The sequence below is a fragment of the Balaenoptera physalus genome (genome assembly GCF_965194825.1).
Source record: "Balaenoptera physalus genome assembly, chromosome: 6".
NCBI lineage: Eukaryota > Metazoa > Chordata > Mammalia > Artiodactyla > Balaenopteridae > Balaenoptera > Balaenoptera physalus.
Window position 1 is genome coordinate 49996570 of NC_138885.1, and position 22187 is coordinate 50018756.

Consider the following 22187-nt stretch of genomic DNA (forward strand, 5'->3'; position numbering starts at 1 on the left):
ATTATTAAAGCAAGGCCCATCTAGTCGTTAGAGGGCACCACTACAAACAAGAAGAGAAGCCCACTCTAATCACTCACCCAATTAGAGTCTGGGAATGAGGGATACAAGCCCAGTTCTCTATGTGTTATTTACAATCCATCTTTTTGAGAGATTTGCCTTAGATAGTTTTCAAATGTTCATAAATTGAAAAGATGACCTCAATACAGTCTTAAAAATTTATCTGAGATTGCATAGAAAAACCATAGCCCCATTCAGAACTCAGCATTAATAAAATGAAAATCTGAAATATTTAAGTTGAGATTTTGCCTTTGAGATTTCAATTTTACTCTACAGGTCTTTATCGTTTTACACAGCCTCAGTTTATATGGTAGTTAAAAGTGGTCCAATGTGCTTTAAAAAAAATTTGGCTCTTGTGTCATTTTCATTACTCATTTACAAGGTCTTACCCTAATTATTCTTGACCATCTTGCTCAGTATAGTGTTGGACTTAAAGCAGCTCAGTTGTCCTGTCACTCCACATCATATGCATATTTACTATGCTACAGACAGTAAACAAACTAATTGTGTATAGCTTACTGGAAAATTTTCAACCTGGTTCTGCTGTATATGTTAATTAAGATAATTGTGAATAAATAATTTGAATAGATCATATTCTTTATAATTAACTCCAATGGGCTGCATGTAATTTTTTTTTTTTTTTTTAATTTAACTTTGTATATCATGCTATGGACCACATTTGAACGGAGTTGTTTGGATCAGGCTAAACATGTTGTAGACATGTTTGTTGCAGGGGTGTTTGTTGTATGTGCCTATTTCTATGAATAGAACAAGATATATAACCTCTCTTTTTAGGTTAGGCCTACCAGCAACACTTTGTAAATGTAGTGCAAAAGTCTCTGGCGTGGAATCCATGTTCATGTGTCACTTTGAGATTTTTACTGAGGAGTAGTTTATCATCTTGATTGGTGTATTGGAAACTTAAAATTAGACTTTAAAGGTCAGTTATTGCTGTTCTCTAGTTTTTCAAACATATAGATACATTTATTAAAACAAATATCTTTTTGAGGAAACATATTTAGATGTTTTTAGACTATCAAATTTTATTTTAATAGTCAGAAATAATTAGAATTAATCTACATAGTAGGTTTTGTTTTTTGTTTTTGTTTTTTTACAAAGTTGTAGTGAATCTGAAGCACCCAGTGTCTACACTGGTTCAGGACACTGATAGTGATTTTTATGCAAGTACCACATATACCACAAGGAGTGTCCTGATCAAACAAAAAAAAGATTTCCATTGTTGGCAAACTTGGAGCAAGGTGCTATATTAACACAAGGTGATAAAAACATCTAATTAAAACAATATGTATAATGTTCTTATAAAATTCTTTACTTTTGATTTGTTGGGAAGATGTCAGTGCTAAAAGTAAAAAAATTGGCATGTGGAGTCAATTTATATTTAAACAAAAGTATGGTGAAATTCTGTCCTGCTTTTTTTGTGAGGGGAGAGGGTTGATCAGTGGCAGCTCTTCATCCAACCAGTTACTGGAGTTTGCTTGAAGTTGATTTGTCCTGTAGCCATGGTGATTAAAATGAATTCTCATAGCTCTTGTCATTTCCTTAGACTTCATTTAAAAGGAGCTATGTTTTATTAAGAAACTAATAACATTCAGCAAAATTAGAGGGAAGATTTGCCTTTAATAAATGACTCTCATTTTCTTTTAGGGACTGAGATGAAGTGACCCAAAACAGCCAACTAGATTTTTAAAGAGAAGCTATACCAAGATCTTAAAGCAGTAATATTTTGATATTGGTCTTATACATCCTTACTAAATATTATTACACATATTCAGCTTCTTCTCTTAACCCATGTTTGACATTTTAAATGTAAAATTTATGTATCTTTAATACAGAGAAATACATAGAATTTTAAGGCAACAAAACCATAATATTTAATAATAGTAATTAGAGTCTATATGAGTTCTTCCTATTACCTAATTTAATTTCATTTATATTTTTCTATTGCTGTTTTCTTATTTGCTGAATAAAAGCTTATTTATCAGTATTAATATAAGAATTATATTTGATGATTTAAAGCACTTCTATTCTTATAAAGAATAGAAAGTAAGAACATGCATATGGCTTTCTAATCCTTGCTACTGTGAAGTTTTCTGTGCATTTTCTTTTTTTTTTGAATTCTGTGTCTTGATGGAAGTTTTTCTCTTATAACTTCTCTAATTTTTAATTGTTGTTAACTTATATGAAAGCAAATTTTATTTCAACTCTATTCCTGTCTTCCAAGCTTGCAAATACTGAAATTTATTTCAATATTTAATTATAGATTTTCCAACTTAATGCCTGGAGCGATCAGTCCTTTTTCTACTTAGAAAAAAAAGAAAGCAGATTACATAAAAATTTAAGAATATAATTGGAAGTTATTCTTTAAAATTTATAACGTTATTATGAATACAACTATAGAAAGCTCTTTTAAGATGAATGTTCTTTCTCTTTTCCTCTTTTCATCCCCATGTTGATGTTTTATTTGAATTTTCAATTTATTTTAGTTGTCTTTTTTTTAACCTAAAATATAGGAACTAATGAATAGCATGGTCATGTTAAGTTAATATAACATCCAGTTTAAAATTTTAATAAAAATGCCTGGATTAAGGAGTTGAGACTAATGGTTGATACATTGGACCCTGTAATTCAGTGTTGGGTTTAAAGGATTTGGAAATCTCACTCCTTCCTACAAATCTAATACTAATGGTTGACTGGCCTAGATTTCCATCTTATTAGGGAAAGATTTAAACTTTTTGATACATTATTCAAGAATTTGCACACTTATTATCCAGAAGCCATCACAGTTACATGTATACATATGTGTGTGTATATATATATGTAGACACTCAGTCAAACCTTATTTACATAAAGTAAACATAAAATCAATTATTGTTAGATCCATATTTTGAAATTAAGAGGTAAGGATAAATTTTTCTCATAGAAGTATAATTTTATATCTTCATATTTTTATTCATGGCATATAGTCATCGTCTTCCTTTCCTAGGATGTCAGCTATGCAACCCTTAACTTTTACCTAATGAAAAGTAATGATGCCCAGTTATCTTCTAATATATCACATACATTATTTTTATACTCATCTTTTCTATTCTCCATTTATATGGATACTCAAAATTGGATGCTATCTAGTTTCCTCATATGAATGTGATCCAGTGCAGATGCAATAAAAACCAAAATTTCATCTGCAAAACTAACAAGCTCGTCATTCCCTTCATATACCTTAATATTTTGTTAATCTTTTCACCACAGTGATTCCTGGACCACTTGATTCCTGATTTTTTTCATATATTTATTAGTTTGTCTTCATTCCATACCTTGCACTTTAATGCAATTATGGGTTTGACTCTATATGACCCTATTTTGTATGACTGACTCTTCTCTCCAATTGGTCTTGGTCAATTTGCACTTCGTTTTAATCTTGAGATCATTAGTTATCTCCTTGAAAAAATTAATTCACAAGTGAATATCTATTAAAAAACTCTTCTTCTGAACATCATACAAGTGGTTAGTAAAAAGATTCAAGGAGTCTAAGACTGAGTACCCCAGAACTCTTGGGGCTTAGATCTTATAATGGTCAGTGAGTTTTTTTAGGTGGGTTTATTATGTCTTTAAAAAAAAAAAAGTACAGTTTCTATGTAGTCTAGCTTTGCTTTCTCTGACACAAGTACAATAATTCTGTAATAGGTATAGAACTTGGGTTCTTTTTAAAGACTGTGATTACTATTCTTCTTTTAAATAGTAGTAATATGTGGTTTTGTTTGTTTTGTTTTTTATTTTTCATATGGTTCCTGAAAAAGACAGGGTGGCTTGTGCTCAGGGGAATACAGTGTGAACAGAAATAAGGACATAAAGACCCAAAAATAAACAGTAGTAGGTAAGAACAAATGATGAAGAGAAGCAGGAAAAAGCACATGGTGGATTTGAGGGTGTTTGGTGAGTAGGAGGGGAATGTGCAAGTAGGGTTGCAAATCCTGTCCACAGTTATTATAAATTCCATAAAAAGTCCTCAAGGAATTATAAAGCTGCTCTTTCATTTAAATGGTACAGAAGCCTCACGAAATTTATTACAAGATAAATTACATTCCATCTATAAGTTACTTTCTTTTCATAAAAGTGAACATATTTTTATGGGATAATTGGCTTAGCATTAAAAATCTTTATTTTAGGCTTGACGTTGGTCATATTTTTTTCTACCTGAGGATTGATGGAATTTCAAACTTAAGGAGTCAAAAGAGGGGAGTTCCCTGGGGGCACAGTGGTTAAGAATCCTCCTGCCAATGCAGGGGACACAGGTTCGAGCCCTGGTCCAGGAAGACCCCACATGCCGCAGAGCAACTAAGCCCATGTGCCACAACTACTGAGCCTGCACTCTAGAGCCCACGAGCCACAATTACTGAGCCCGTGTGCCTCAACTACTGAAGTCTGCGTGTCTAGAGCCCGTGCTCCGCAACAAGAGAAGCCACCGCAACGAGAAGCCTGCGCACCGCACCGAGGAGTAGCCCTCGCTCGCCGCAACTAGAGAAAGCCCGCGCACAGCAACGAAGACCCAAAGCAGCCAAAAATAAATAAATAAATTTATAAGAAGTCAAAAGAAATGTACAACTGTAGAAAGTCCAGATGAAATTCTAGGTCCACACTTTCTTCTGCCTGACTTTAATTTTGGTCTGAGTCCCAAAATCATTGCCAGAAATGCTTTGAGTCACAAGGCATTGTTGTTCTTTATCCTGGTACCTGCTTTTGGCTCATTTCCAAATTTTAGATTCCACATAGTACTCTGACCTCCTTGCATGTAATTTTCTTTCTGACTTCAGCATATATTCAACACACGCACACACACACACACACACATTGCACATTTAAAGAGGAGAAGTGACATTACAGATAAAATGGTGGGGAAGTGGTAGGCAAGAAGGGCTGCCCTCTCTGTCTTCAACTACATTTTCCTTCTTTTCCTTTCTGGACCACTGGCCCTCATTACCTCTTCCAGTAGGTACGTGTGAAAAGTGGTGGGGAGTGGATCACGCCTTAGAATATTATGGAAGTACATCTCAAGTCAGATGTTAGAGATTAATTTTTTTTTTTTTCAAAATTCCCCTAGCTTCCCTCCGAGCTAGGAAAGAGCACAATGGCTATAATTAGAACACAGTAATGGGTTGGAGAGATGGGAGAAAAGCAGCAAAGAGATTGATTGTATTGGTGAAGTGTGTCCCTGCTGAATGAATGTGGGCAACTGATCACAAATCTCCCAGAAGGAGGATAGCGAAATGTGGATCTACTTATGCCAAGGGCAGTTCTAAATGTGTATCCCAGAGCGGGGTGTGTGTGTGTGTGTGTGTGTGTGTGTGTGTGTGTGTGTGTGTGTGTGTGTGTGTGTGTGTGTGTGTGTGTGTGTCTTTGTCTTTGGATACATACGCTACAGTCCTTTATCTGTAATAACAAAGCTATTTGTCTGTAAAGTACATGATGATAATAATCCCTTCCAGGCATCTGTGACTTTTGATTCCTTTTCCACCTGTAGTCAGAAGTTGTAATTTATTATCTTGCAGGCCTTTATGGACTCTAAGGGAGTTCAAAGTCATTTGACATTAGCTGCTTCTTTGAAATTAGTACATGTGACTATAAAATGAGGCACAAACCTTAAGTTCTAGACATATATCCATGTGGCATATAATTAAAGTGTGTGTAATAGAAATACTACATTTCAATAGCAATATTTTTATTACAAAGAATAACTTAGAAATTATTGCCAAAATCTAAATTGCACACAATCATTTCAAAAAATCCAGGAGGTTCTACTTATAATGTTTTTGGACAATAAATTTAAACAAACTTTATGCCTTAGAATTCCTTGATTTTTGTCTTAACTCTCAGAATTTACTATAATGCAACCGACCAGAAAGTCTTTAAAATGGCAGAAAAATCTTTATTTCCTTCCCCAAAATATTTCATACAATTGATAATAAAAGTTGTATGTTAAGTTATTCTCAAGTGCCAGTGTTTTCAAATTATGTTCTAAATTTTTAAGAATTACCAATTTTCCATGAACTGTTTTCCCTTCCGCCTTTTCCCCACTTATTTATTCAATAGTTTCAAGATTCTAAATGATTATTTCATCAAGTAAAGTCAACCTTAGAAATTTTAATAATTTATTGCATCACTCTTCACCTTAAACAATTGTTTAGAATTGTTGTTGATCTCGACCGTATCTATTTACGTATTATCCAGGAAAAGATCATGGCTCTGTGTTCCCTTTTGGAATTAGGAGGCTTATAGAACCAGAAGAGATAATGTAGACCAGGGGCAAACTGCTCTACTAATGAAAGATTTCTTCTTTTATCATAATTCTTAAGATGACATAATAAATAAAGATTAAATTGGTTTTTAACTACATTTTTTTCTGCCTATTATCAAAATTTCTGGGTGAAATATGGTAATTGGTATCTAAATAAGAGAACTAGAAATGGATGAAATATCGTTGCTACTGATTTATTACATACTCAAGGTACAGATCACAGTTTAATTTTATAAAGGCACATCCGTAACTCCTCTTTTTCCTTTGTATCTTTTATGTATGTGTTACAGTTCCTTGAACAAACTCCACTTACACTCCACTTACACTCCACTTACACAAGTTGAGAGACTATAACTAACATAGGCTTCTTTTCCCCCCTTGTTCCAGAAAAATCTCTGGAATTGCCCCAGAATTAGAAAAGTCTAGATTGGAATTCCTTGTAAACCTAGAGTAGAATGTGCATGCTTCTGCAAGTGTATTTGGTAGATATATGTCAGGTTCTGGAACATCGTATTTGTTTGGCTGAGTATTGATAAGATAACCTTGCTCTGCCCAGGAGCTCAGACTTCAAACAATTCCAGTGCTCCAGGCACCTGCCAAACACCCTTTACTCCTCTAAACAGAAAAGCTTTCTCTTTAACTCACAGTGAGTAATAGGCTTCCCAGTCTATTACAGAGTCAGAGAAGCAAACAAAAATCAGGTAGGTAAGCATATTGATAGTTGAAATATCTGTTGGGCTAACAAAAAGGAAGAAGAAGTGAAAGATAAGATTGTGGATATATGTAGTACCTCAGAGTCATTTAAAGTAAGATTAAATTTATCCACTGGAAAATAATTATCAGGGAATATGTAGGGAATTTCACTTATCGGAAAAAGATGTAAGTGTGGAAAACATCTTTCAAAGAAATGAAGTATTGCTTTCCCCATAGTATCACAAAATAGGTGCAGTTGTCAACTTTGTTTCTGCCAAGACTTGGATAGGATATAAAGCATTTGGGAAGAGGTATAGGCATAATTTTGAGTATATGGAATGCATTTTTAAAATCGGAAGATAACGTGGAGTCTGGAACGTTATGGACGTTAATGGAACAGATTCATGCATATTTAACTCTAAATTACCTACATATGAATTAACTGCTTTGCTAAAAATAAAATATTTCTTATTCTAGGTTGGCATTCTCCTGATAGCCTATCTGTTTCTAGGCCACTTCTTTTCATGGGTTATTGAATGAGCAGAGGATATAGAAGCTAAAGGCTATTCTAAGAATGAGGTGCAAGTATAAATAACAAATATATAAGTAAGGGAGATGAATTTTAGCCTTGGTGTACGTATATAAAAATTAGAAAAATATATCTTCTTTGGGGGAAATTATTTTAAAATAAATGGGGAACTGAGTTTAAAAATTATGTTTTTGAATATTTTTATTTCATGCAGAAAAAGCAGAGCTTAGAATAGTTGGTAAAATGACCCAAATTCTGATCATTAATTATAAATGTCAGAATACCACCTTGTGTTTATATAGCACCTGTTTCTTAGTAGGTGAGAGAACAATGACCCAGGATTTTTGTTTTTATTTATTTTTGTTTTGTGTTTGACTTTTATTTTGTTACATTAATCAATACATGTTATACAACTGTGTATTTGCAAAGATGCTGGTCTCATCTGTATTTTACCAATTTGAGAATATATATAGAAAGATAAATGAATTCTACTGGCTTAGAGATGACTAGTTTTCTCCAACATTGGTTGTTAGAGCTGCTGTTTTTATTTTTGCACCATCAGGTTTTTCCATGTTTTTTTTTTTTTTTTCTTGTCAGTAATCATTTTCTTCTTTTTTTTAAATTTTTAATCAACTAGTAATAAGGCAGAGAAGAAAAATAGTCTCAATATTTTCATTGGACTTTTTTTCTACACAAATAAAACTCCTGAGTATCACTAATTACAAAGTAGCCTCTCTAATTGACTAGTTCTGCTTTTGAGACTCTGCAATTGCTGCGGTAACAATTTGCCACCAACTTGGAACTCTTGGTTTTGTTTTGCTGTGGAGGACAGCTTACTAAACCATATTTTTCAGTGTTTTCAGGCTCGTTTACAAAGCCAGTGTCTTTCCGGGAACTCTGAAAGTAAGGATTTTGTCTTCAATCTACCGATTCATTGGACAGACCAGTGTTGCAGAGTCTGTTTTGTTTATTAAATTTGCTTTGCAAAGAGTCTCTTAAAATATATTGGATTCTTCCAAACCCCATTCAACCAGCAGCAAGCCTCACTCCACCCTGATTTTATTAACCCAGCTTTTATTTTACCAGCATCATCATATAAACTTGAATATTTGCTTATCGTGATCCTTATAAGTAACATATATGAAAAATGAATAGAAAAGAAAGATAAGTTTATTTTCATGGTTTGCTAATTGTTAATAATCACATTTAATTTTTTTTAGCATGCAAGCAGTTTGTTGAATTAAGCTTTACAGTGATTTATACTGATACTGAGTGCCACTACCATATGAAAGTTTTAGTAAACTACAAGTTTGTCTAATACAGATTTTTTAAACTGCATTTTAATTTAAAGAAATTCAGTTGAGCACAAATTTTCACTAATTTTACAATTCATAAAATAAATAGAGAAATAACTTTAATGCAGTTTATTACTAGCAGTTTGAAAGCCACCAGTTAACAGCATCTGCCTTTATTTTTATTATGTGAGCTGTTGTGTACATAACATTATTCAATATGATAACATCTTCACTATTCTATTGTAGTTTCTATCTATTTGTTACTTTTCAAAGGTCCTGGAAAAATAAATTATTATGTTTGCTTTGTAATAATGCAATAAATCTGTTTTTAAATTATGATCAACCTTTTTTAGCTTTAACAAACTCTGTAAGAATTGCCTACTTATTTGCTTTGGGAGGAAAAAACATCTGGCGTATAGTGCATTATCATTTAGTGATTTATGTCAAGCAGTAGCACATATACACTTAGTTCCACAGTTTGTGTTAACAGCCATTGTTGGACCAGGCATTTCTCCAAAGCTCATGAGTTAGGGACTGGTAATTATAGTAAGTCGTGTATTATAAATAATGCATGTATGTTCCACATGAGCTATGTGGGATTTCGGCCCATTTGCTAGAACATAGCTGCATAATGATTTGTTTGGATTTTGTTGCAGATGATTGATAGTGCAGAATGTTGGCAATGATGTAAATTACTGTTGGGCTGCCTTGCAAATTTCAGTACAAGTGGTGATTTCTTCTCTTTTTCTGTGTGCTTGTCTAGTCTCGGCAGACACCTGAGGGTGAGTTCCTTCCCCTTGATCAACTTGAACTGGATGTAGGTTTTAGTACAGGGGCAGATCAACTTTTTCTTGTTTCCCCCCTCACGATTTGCCACGTGATTGATGCCAAAAGCCCCTTTTATGACCTATCCCAGCGAAGCATGCAAAGTGAACAATTCGAGATTGTCGTCATCCTAGAAGGCATTGTGGAAACAACTGGTGAGTAAAAACATAGATATGTCATGAAGTTTCTTTATTCCGTAATAACATTATATTATATGAACAATACCTATCATGGTTTGGGCTAAATGTCTCAGCTCGCAATAATGAAAGTAATGACTTGTCTGTTATTTCTTTGTAACATTAAGTTGATACTTCTTTGAAAATGAAGATTTACTGTTGTGATGATTGCATTTGTAATGTTAACTCAGAAATACTTACTGCAAAAAAAAAAAAAAGAAAAGGAAACTGAGATGACTCCTAGAAATGATTATGATGTTCTAGTTTAACTGCAGACTTGGATTTCCTATAATCATATATTTTTTAAAAGATTTAAGGTTAAAATAAATTCAGGGTAATTAGTGAGCAGCCTGAACTCAGCATGCATATTCTTGCCTTAGGGATGGTGATTCGGGTGTCATTGATAGAGCTTTGATATGCTACTATATGCAACCTCAGTGGAAAATTCCCTGTGTGTGTGTGTGTGTGTGTGTGTGTGCGCGCACGCGGGCGCGAGCCACACTAAAGTAGCATTTTAATTTCAAAGTGGGTCAGTAGATTTCCCCAGCTGAACCTTGACCAAAAATATTTTGAAAAGAAATTTTCTTCTTTTTCGGCTTTGGTATAGCTATGTGCAGTATGTTACTTCTTAGGATGTGATATAGCGTTGCTATGCTGCAATACCCACAGTTTGCTACTCTCTGAGGAGAATAAGGTTGGCAAAGGAAAGAAACAATAAATCAGAGTATATTATTTGGGGCCTAAGCATTGCCAGTTGGTTTGGAACCTGCTGGATGCTTGAGACTAATAATGGAATATTTACATAATTATATCTATCTATCTTGAGTTTTACCCTTGCTACAAGTAGTGAGAAAGCAAGAAATACTTTAGCTTTTAATTTTTTTCTACCAATATCATTCTAATAATATTAAAGTGCTAGTTATTATGTAAAAACTATGGCATTGAAAGTAACATCGGCAATAGCATAGATACATTCAAGCCTTATATCAAGGTGGGAGACGTTACATAATGAAAGAATCTCCCACCTTGATATAAAGCTTTGTCCAAGGAGTAGGGGGAGGCAAGCCATTGTAATCTTATACATCTGTTACATAACACCGATTTGAAATTTGGGCAAGATACTTAATCTCCGTAAACTTTTTTCCCATCTCTCTAAAAGGAGAATGATATAATAACCACCTTGAAGCTACCTGTTGTATTACTATTATTTTATTATCATTAGTGCTTCACTTTAAAATTTAAGAGTTTTGAAGACAGTGAGTAAAGACTTAATTCATCAATCTATATCTGGGATTTGATTTCTGTGGACAATTTCATGGTTTAAATTCTCCAGTTTTTTAACTTAAAATTGAATTGATGTCATAGTATATTTCTAAAATATCATATATTGATAAATAATGAAGCCAATTTATAAAGGCTTCTAGTTCAAGAAATCTTTACATTTAAATTTTAGTTTTTATTTGTCTCGTTTATTGAAGTAATAATATATTGTTAGAGCTTAAACAGCAGATGTTTTTACTGATTTATTTTTATAGCATATGGTTCTATCTTTGACACAGCTGGTTATAGTTTATTAATTGCTTATTATTATTCTAATCACTGCCACGAGTGAAGTTTCTGTTTCACTTGACAGTCTTAGAAATCTTTCACTAGTTCTATCTATCAATCTATCTATCTATCTATCTATCCATCCATCCAACCATTTTTCCTACTTATCTCTGGTTAGTGTGTATTTCTTAAGAATGAGAAAATTTTTCTATAAAATCACAGTGCAATTAAGAAAAAATCAGGCTATTAAACAATGATACAGTGCTATTATTTAGCTCATAGTCTACCTTCACATTTTATCAGTTGTCCTAGTAGTTTCCATCTTAGCCCTTTTTTCCTGGTTCAACGTCAATTTAAGGATTATGCCCTCATTTGTTTACTTGTCTTCTCAGTAATTTCCATCTTAGCCCTTTTTTCCTGGTTCAACATCAATTTAAGGATTATGCCCTCATTTGTTTACCTGTCTTCTCAGTCTCATGATGAAATAGTTCCTCAGCCTTACTTTGTGTTCTTGACCTTGATGTACTTGAACAGTACAGGCCAGGTATTTTGTAGAATGTTTCTCAATTTGGATTTGTCTGAGGCTTCCTTATTCATTATTTATTTTTTTGATTTTTGACTTCTACATAGGCATTTTAAGGGAATATGGAATCAGGTTGTTTTTAAAATACACCTATGTATTCTTGACTTAACTGATGTGTCTTCCTCAGATTTCAGAGGATCATGGTTAGTAAATGATATTCTACATAAAGTCATTTGGAGTTCGTAACATTAAATTATTCATTAGGACTGTAGATTTCATTTTACCATTTTCTGCCCTCTCCCCACCCCCCCTTTTTTTTAAAAATTATGAACTGGCAGAGACTATTTTCCACAGAAAATGTGAAAACTTGACTGGAGACTGAATTTCTTATTTAGAGATTGCCTTTTATGGAGAAAAGATTAAAGCCTGCCTCCTCTTAACCTCTTAACTAAGCCTGTTTTCTAGATTTAATATAGCAAGAATAACAGCAAAAACATTACTCATAATTTTTAGAATTTATTTTGTGGAAAATTTATCTGACATTTTGTTTGTGTATATGCCCTAACTGATTAAATCACACATTTTTCAAACTCTGAAAAATCTGTCTATATTTTCTGACCTCCCTGAGTCTGGTAAAAATAACATAAACATTCTTATGTCCATATGATCATTTAAAGTTATACTGAGATTTATTTAGATTCATTTTTCAGGATGTTTCCTCCTTTATCTTCCCATTCACAATACTTTCTCATAATACTTATTGCTTGGAATAAGACAAATATGATCTTTTGTGATGTTTTGAGACATCAATAATACCATTTTAGCTCCAGTGTTTTTTGTTATACAGGCTTGTGACTAAATGTTTACTCAACAATGTAACTTTCCATCATCATATTTAACATTAAAACACCAAGTTTTTTTTATCGTTCATTCATTCACTAGACAAGTAATTGAATGTATGCTGTGTGCCTGGAAATATTTGAAATACTGGCAATATAGTGGTGACCAAGACAGGCAGAATCCCTATCCTTATGAAAGTTATATTCTAACTGGAGGAGGAAAACTGCGAAACAAAACAAAAAAATAAATAAACAAGGTATTATCACATAATAATGTGTCAGGAATAAAAACCAAAACAAAACAAGGTTATGGAACAAAGAGTGCATCCCAGGCTTAGGTTGACGGTTAGGAAAGGTCTCTCTGAGAAGGTGACACCTAAGCGGAGACCTGCCTGTCGAGAAGGACCTCCTGGGCCTGTCTGGAGGGAGAACACAGCAGAGGCTGAGAAACAGCTGGTACAAGGGTCCTGAGTCCGGAACCAGCCTGATTGATTCCAGGAACTAAAAGAAGGCAGTGGTGGTTGGAGCAGAGTGAACAATGTGGAGAGTGGGGTGAGGAGAAGTCCGAGAGGTCGGGGGTGGGGTGTGGGTGCACCTCTGCACTACAGATGATTGCATCGCATCAACAGCGACTGCTGGGATTCGATTCAAAAGCAAAGCCTGCATTTACATGCTAGAGTAATAATTTAGTAATCTCAAACTCTATATAACAAAATAAAACACACATGTTTTCCCCTAGTGGATTGCATGTAGTTTATTTAAAACCCAGTGACCCCAATGCCTAGGGAATGCATAAAATTTTAGACTGTTACCACTTTTTCGTATTAACAGTACTACCCACACGGTCCCCAGCCCCCAAGACAGGCACATAATTGCTCACTTTGCTGCGGTCCTCTGATGAGAATCTTCTGATCTCATTTAGTTTTTGCTTCTTCCCTTCCTGTAGTCTCAGCGGGAGTGATAGTGGTGTTGAGGAGGGGGATGAAAAATTAGAAGCTTTCTCATTTCCTTGAAAGTTTCAGCTTCCAGCTCAGGACTAGCAATAATTACTTTCCCCACTTCCTTGGCAATACTCCTCAGTGATGAGGTTCAGGGATTGTTGCCTTCTTAGCTTCAAATGAGTTGGACTTTCACTTCCAACAAGGAACACAGCATTTGCCTCTTCATGAATAACCTTTGCTTCTTGGCTCACGTAGCAAATTTCTAAACATAGGTTACCTCTAACTGTTGCTCTCTTTGCTGATTCTCCCAGGGGGGAGAGCACTGCTAGAGGCAAACAGCATTGCAGATTTGGCTCATTAGAACTCGATGCTTTCAAACTTCAATCTGCTCTCTGCTGCTATTTGGCAGTCTTCTTAATTGTCTTTTCTGCACTCCCAGGCTCTCTCCCCATGGGATCTATTTTAGACCTTTTCTCTCCTTCCATGCCCCCAGTCCCAGCTGTCCTATCCCTTCCTAGGCCTACTACTCTCCACCTAGTTTATCGAAAAGAATGTGACACTTCAATTTGTATACATTTTTTTTTTACTCTCTTTATCCTATTCTCATGGTTGTCTCCCCTTTTTCTTTGCTGGTGTCTGTGAGGAAAATGTCTTTATTCTTCTCCAAAAGCACCTGCTTTACCGTCATGTTTATTACCTGTGACTCAAGCGCCAAGACTTACTATACCTAATACCTAAAATCCCTTTGACTCTCTTTGTTCTCAAACATGTCCAGGTCTTTCTTCATGAAAAACGTAATCCGGTTATTTATTCCTTTATACTCAAGGTTCTTTCTGGGATTCAGAGACACCACATTCTACCTCTCCCTCTTTTTCTGTTTCTTCTAATTTTTATATTCCAGGTGTTCCTTATACCCTGCATGGCTCCCTCTTATAAATTTTTCCTGGATCTCTGCCCTTGACTTCTTTCCTCTTGAATCTAGACACTCGATTTTTAAAAATGAACCCACAAAGTATGCACAAGTCCATTATTTCTTTTATCTCCAGCTATGAAATCTCTCACCTGCTGTGGCTTTATATATGCCATCAATTTCCAGGACATTTGTCCACTTGGATGTCACTATTTTAATTCAGAGTCAACTTGTCTAAATACCAAGTGATCATCTTACCCTCAAATTACATCCTCGTCTGGAAAGTTTGTCCCTATTAATCATGGCTCTTTTGTCGAAGACCTCCTCCCCTTTTCTTTCTTTTTTACATCCAATTAAGTTGTTCATTCCACAATATCTGTTGAGCACCTATTACAGGCTAAACAGTATTCTAGACCCTGGGGACACATTAGTTAACAAGACACAATTCCTGTTCTTGTGGGTATTTATAATCATATATGGAAATCAGACAGCAAAATGAGGAAATGCCTCATTTAGAGTGTTAGAAAATAAGTGCTATGGAAAAAAAAGTAAAGCAAGGCAAGAGGGTTTGGGAGTGTAGGGAAGTCAGAGCAGGCTGCAATGAGAAGGTGACATTTAAGCCCAAGCAAAGTATCCTGAGTAAAACGAATCCCTTTGCTTTGAAGGGGATTTCAGGTAGAGGTTCAGCAGTTGTAAATGCTCCAAGGGAGCAGGTACCTGGCTTCTGCTCTCTGTTAGTGGTGTCTCTGTAATTCAACTCTTCCTCTGAAAGTTCACATGATAGTACTTCTAAATCACAGTAGTTGTCTCGGGAATGGATTTAGTATCTGCTTACATGCAGATTGTGCACTACTGAATGTTCGCCTGGTGAATATGCTTACAACACTACTATCATGATATACCTGTGCTCAAAAATCCCTGATGACTGCCAGTCAAAATGCATGTGTTCCTTCCTGAGACAGTTAGGCTGCCCTGCTTAATGTAATGTCCATACAATGGGGCTCACTGTTGATTCCCATGTCTGCGATAATACCATTTTCACCACCTAGGATAGCATTTCTGTCTTCTCTTACATGGCATAAGAACTGCCATATTTGTTCAGTCTTCCCTGGGCACTTTAGTCCATGTGCTTTCCTTTAATCACTTATTTAAAATACTGTTTTTTACTATGAAGGGGCTATTAAATACATGCTCATTATAGAAAAAATTTTAAAAATACAAATATGCAAAATAAAAACCTTACTCTTATTTTCAGCTACTATACCATTAATGTATTGGTCATGAACCTTTCAGGTGTCTATATTCAGATATATTGTTATATTATGCTACATGTATTGTTTTATAACTTGCTTTATTGTATAATATGTTTTTAACCTCTTTCATGTCAAATTACAGTTCTACACCATTCATCTTAATGGCTTTATTGTAGGCCAATTATGTATCTATCTTAATTTTTATTACCTATCTCTTGTCTGGAATTTTTAGGCATTTCCTTTTTAATGAGATACTCTATAGTCCATAGTTTAAATTTATTTACCACCAACCTTACTATTTTATATAAATTCTTAAAGATGGAATTCCTAGGTAAAGGGACGTATACATCTGTTGGTTTTTAATATCTATTTCAGGGTTGCTATACAGAAAGTTGGTACCAATTTACAACTGGCTATGAAGGTGCCTATTTCCTCATACCCTTGCCAACAATGGATATTATAATTGGTTTCATTTTTGTCTATTTGACATTATTTTATTCTTTTTGATTACTAGCAAGGTTGAAATTATGGTATCTATTGGCTATGAATTTTATTTCATGAATTCTCAGTCACTATTGCTCATTTTGCTTCCAATTTATTACTTGCATAAATTGCTTGTAAAATTAGCACATTACTTTGAAAAACCCTGTCCCTAGTAGTCTGTCTACTATTATTAAAATAATTTCTTTATATATACATGTATAATTTTTTCACATTCATTTCTTATGTGCTTTATTACATCTCCAGATAAACTGTAAACTGCCAAGATTGACTGAGGACTTTGTTTTGAGGCTGTATTTTTTTTTTTAAATGTATATCATAGGTTGCAGAAAGTAGTAGATATCAGTAAACACTTCTCATCTGTTTGTTGTTATTTTAAACTGATTTTAATAGAGTTGCTCTCTTTTTATTAGCTTGCTTTCTGAGTCATAAATTGTTTTCTTATAGGAAATTGATCAACAAATTCTTGTTGATTATCCGTATTATAGTAGGTGTAAGACAGTACAAAGATGATTAAGGAGGAAGCCCACAGTCCAAAGGGAGAAAGAAGTTGAGCTAAACTGAGTGTTAGCAATATGTGCTCAAACAGATGTTATGTCACACTACAGTATAGGCCTAGAGTAGTGGTCCCGGATGGATTTGTTCTTAAGGAGTCTGAAAAAGCCCCCCACCCCCCGGCAGAGGACAGGGAAGGTGAAGGAGAAGGTCATACAGAGGGTAAGGAGAGCTGGGTGTTCTGGCCCAAGGGACAGCAAATGAGAATTCACTTTGTTAGAGGAGTCAAATCATTTGGTATGGTCTGAGTAGAGGACAGGCGGAGGGGAATTGGCTGGAGATGAGCCTATCCATGAGGCATGGTTTGAACCTAATCCTACAAGCGATAAAGCCCTTGAAGGACTTGAAGCAGGAGAATGCCATGATCGTATTTGTAAGATTCAAAGATCCCTCTGGCTGCAGGTGGAGGACGGATTGAGTGGGGCTGAGACCAGAGACAGACCAGGTGTTAGCTATTACAGTAGGCCAGCCCAGAGATAATTGGGTCCTGCATGAAATTGTCTGACTCAGGCAACTATGTGACTGTTGAAAGTAATGAAAAAGGCCTCTGGTTCCAAAACAGTTACTTATAATTAAACAAGAATGGGAAAAAGTGCTCCAGGATCCTTCCCATTGAAGTTCCGCAGGCTACTTAGAAGAAGCTGAGACACCCAGAGAAACAAAAAGATAAATTGAGAAAAATAAATAAAACAGCACGAACAAGCCGCTGACTCTTCTCCTGACTAGTGAAAAAACAGTTGGAAATTTCCTAATGAGTAAATCACAGAGCAGAAGCTCAGCTTGTGAATAATTGAGATGTGCCTACAATTTTCCTCTATGAATGATCCTACAATATTTAGCTTTATAGTTGTAATTAGTCGTTACACTTTAATGATCCTCCGGAAGATAGTGATCGGCAAACCCCTAGTGTTACTGCAAATGAGCTAACTCTCTCCTGACCATTGGAAATTTTCTTCATCCTTCCTTATTGCAGGTTCTGAATCATTAGCCTGTGAGCTCCTTGTATCTGTTGTAGTCAGGACCTAAATCAGGGATGTCTCGTTTACCTCTCTGGTTTCCCCATTCCTGCCCAGATTGCTATTACCTTTTAAAGTAATTGCTGGTGTTTCAGAAGACTTACCTTATCAAGTAAAAGTCCATGACCCGTGGATCGCTATATATGGGAAATCTCAAACTACCCTCCTCCAAGTAACATCTATGATTATATATATATTTTAATATTTATTATTTCTTAATTGTGGTTGTTTTCTCTTTTAGAGATACCTTTTCAATAATTTGAGTCAAAATAAAACTCAAAGTTTTGAGAACCATAGAGTCTTTTTTAATATAAGGCAATTTTTTATGAACAATTCCTAAATAAAATCCTAGTTTATCGTTTTCTTTTGATAGGCTGTTATAGACGTTTTTCCAGGGACTTTAAAAAATGAATGCCTAAATATTGAGGCATGAAGTAGGATGACCAACTATCTCCATTGGCCTGAAACTGAAAGGTTTTCTGGGGCATGAGGCTTTCATTGTTTAACCAGGAACTCTGAGCAAACTGGGATGGTTAGTCAACAAACTTAGCAGTCAGAAATGTTGGTTAGTCACCCAATTTAGCAGTCAGGAATGTTAGTTAAGCCTTCCTAGATGTCTGCTTCAATGTATTGGAGAAGTGTGCTTCATTGGTAATGGATTAAGTCTTTTCAAACTTATGATTGGAGTTACTCTACTGTTTTCCACATTCCACATTCAATATTGAAGCCTCAAAAATGCATAAAAAGAATATTTTCACATGTTATTTTCTCTATTATTTTCACTACTATCTTGTATAGAATATTTAACTAATACAATCCTTCGCATTTTAGAATGAAGTTTCTCATTTGTTGTGCTGGAGGGTGGTATGGGTAAATTACTGGGGATGAGGTGAGTTGGGGAGGGTTGACACTATATTTGTCACAATCTTGCCTATGGCAGATATGATAAAAGAAGTCAGCAAACCTTGTAGATAATCAAGCTAATTGTTAAATGTAAGCAAGGGGGATTGTAACTGGGGAAAGCAGTTTTGGTTAAGATGTGGCGTAGTCCAGTGACAAGGAACTTCATAGTTTAGACATTAACTAAGTAATTTTCAGAGATTTTCAAGGTAAAGTCCTGGTACTACCTGCATTGGAATCCTGTGGGAAGCTTATGAAAATGCTGACTTTGGAGCCTTTGCCTAGATTTACAGTATTCAAATATCTGATGTTTGTGAACCAGGAAATTTGCATTTGTGATAGGCACCCAGGTGATTCTTATTAAGAACATTAACGTTTGAGAACTACTCAATTTCAGCTAGTAAAGCCACTAATATTTATTGAATTAACTACTCAGCTAAAATATTTTGGACTAATTTAGCATATTGGCATGTGGTAAAAATGAAAGAGAACATAGCTCTTTAAATTTCTGAAGTCTTCAGAGATGAAGCTTTTTTTTTTTTAGAATGTGTATATATTTATTATAAATAATTGGCTTATACAATTATGGAGGCTGGTGAGTCCAAAATCTGTAGTGTGGGCCAGCAGGCTTGATACACAGGAGAGCTGATAGTGCAGATGAAGTCCGAAAGCATTCTTCTGGAGAATTATCTGTTGTTCAGCAAGGACACTCTTTTTGTTCTATTGAGGCTTCAAGTGAGTGGATGAAGCCCACCCACGTTATGGAGAGCAATCTGCTTTACCCCAAATTCACTGATTTAACTGTTAAAGAGATGAAGCTTTGTGTCGATTCAGACTGTGCTGATCAATGTAGCCAAATGCAAATTAATGTGGGTGGAAAACGGTGAAAATCAGGAGTATGAATTAAAATGCATTGCTATTCATCATCATAAGGAAGAACAAGATGTGATAGCTATTGTGGAACATTGTGTGAAGATGTAATATAAATACCAAACAAGGATGTTAGTGCCACTCACTGCTGGAGAGAATTCTGATCATTGAAATCACTACACATGGATTTGACCAGAACACTGCATGCAAGTATTTACCATTTCATAGAGGGATTATCATTATGCTTACTGCAAAGTTCAAAAGGACAATTTTTTTCATAATTTTACACTAAGACTAATGCTGGCTATTAGTCATTAAAGCTAAACTATTTGAGGGCTTTGTTTCCTGGGGTAAATATTGTGGAGATTGCAGAGATTAAAGAGAAATATGCTTTTAATAGGAAATGGATAATGAGTGAGTAAGATTTGAGATACAGATAGAGTGAGTTTACCTTGACAAATAAGGATTCTAGACCCACTTTGCATTGCTTCACTTTGATTAGTTACTACTTTGTTCTAGGCGCTATTTGAAAAAGAGCTAAAATCAGTGACCCATTCAGCTCATAGAGGAGAGCTCAGAGCCGCAATTCAAGTGGGAAGTCATGGCTGCCGTTGTTATTGTTGCAGTTGAAAATGAATGTTGAATAAAATAAAAATATATGAAGTTATTTTATAAACTGTGGCATTTTAATATTTATTAATGATGGTAACAAAGTGCCATTACAACATTGAGAAGCTCTCAGCATGGGGCAGGGGAGGAAGGAAGACGATTAATTCTTTGTTGTCCAAGGATGACTTACCTTTGTAACCTACATTGTGCTGGTTATAGGTGGGGTGTATTTGCTGAATGTCTTGTGCCAAATGTATACTCATGAGCCTGAAAGTAGCTCTAGTTATGATTATTCCTGATGCCTAGTTCAAAGAAGAGTTATGTCTAGACTATTTCAGAGGGATGATTAGATCTTAAAGGCTTTTGATGAAAGAGCATCTTAGTCTTCCTAAATTACTGTCAAGCAAACTTTTCGTACACCTGTAAATAATTTTTAATTTAATTTAGGCTTTTAATTTTATTTTGTTTAATTTTATTTTTATTTTAGATTTCTTGTCATTTAAGTTGGAAAATGTCCTGACGTTAGTTTTCAAAGCCCTATTTAGGCACATGTAGTACCAACTCTGTCGCATATCTCAACATTTAGATACAGGTAAAATCTGAGTCCATGAGAGGAAAACTTTCTTCCAGATACACATAATATGAGGGGATAACTTTGGGAAGTGAAGAGCGCAGGGTGCTTTGATGATTATAGAATGTTTCGACCTTAGGAACTGAGTGTATGTCTGTGTATAAGCTCCCAGCACTTTTTTTTTAGTACTTTTTCGGTGCTAAGGGTTTACTTTCTGACTCATGCTCCTGATTCAGCAGTTCCCCAGAAATGGCTCCAATCCTTCCGTATTTGGCAGCACTACTTAGAGAATACAGAGAGAAAATGATGTAGCCTCTTTGTATGTGTGTATTTATTCAGATTAGCATTATCGGTTCCAAAAATGTTTTAACATGTGTTATCTGTTTCTTTCTGGTTTTGCTTTGCACTACATTTCTCCCAGTGGCTTTTTTCAAATATGCTTCATTACCCTCCATTTTAATTTGTGTACATTAAATGCAAAGGTTTGTTAAGCTTATTTGGATTATTCTCTTCATTTAGTTAAGGTTTTAACATTTTATAGCCTGTAAATTACAAAATGGTAGCGACTCACCATAATCCCTTATCAAAACGTTTCGGAGTCTTAAGTTTTTAAGGCCAATTTGCTAAAATCGAGGACAGACTTTGGTCTTGAACTTTCAATGTCTCTCTTATGCAATACACTGATGGTCTATTGTTTTTTATTCAGTTATTTACTATTGTTTAAATTCAGTCTAACAAGCTGAATTTTGCTTATCTTTTAAATGTGTCTAAAACCTTACTAAAGAAGGGACCTAACCTTTACAGAGTGCCCTCCTATACTCCAGGTTCTACTAGACCAGTACTACAGATATTAGTTAAAATATTGTACCTTATTTGAACCGATCATTTAATCATATCTGCCCAATATGATGTCTTCCCTGGCTTGAATATGCTTGGTTAAATCTAATATGCTATTTTCAGCTTCAAAGAAACATATTTCTTCCTTTTCTTTACACTAGAAGCCATAATATTATCAGAACCAGAGAAAGTTGAGAGGAAGAAAAAAAAGGCACATTTATGATTTTTAAAACTTAGCTGTCACCTAATTGAATAATAGAATTGGAATGATAGTTTTATAAAGATAAAGTGCGCCTTAGTAATAATCTAGTTAATTTGGAAATGGAAACTCTGATTCAGTGAGGTAAAACAACTTGCCCATCTTTTCAGAACCAGTTGGTGGAAGAGTCTGGAATATATTTTTGCACTTTGACTCTTATTGTGGCAGTC

At 34.9% G+C, this 22187-nt stretch overlaps 1 protein-coding gene across 5 annotated transcripts in view; it reads left to right on the forward strand.

Annotated features, from left to right (window-relative positions):
- KCNJ3 (potassium inwardly rectifying channel subfamily J member 3) overlaps nt 1–22187 on the forward strand; it is a 621683-nt gene that overhangs the window by 456175 nt on the left and 143321 nt on the right. For 3 of the 5 annotated variants that reach the window (XM_082465083.1, XM_082465082.1, XM_082465084.1), the window contains one exon: nt 9648–9864. The exons of 1 other annotated variant lie outside the window; for it this stretch is intronic. In XM_082465083.1, coding sequence (XP_082321209.1) covers nt 9648–9864 — 217 coding nt within the window. Of the gene's footprint in view, nt 1–1722; nt 5421–9647; nt 9865–22187 lie in introns of those variants that run through there. One more of the 5 variants, XM_082465085.1, reaches the window with a different exon arrangement.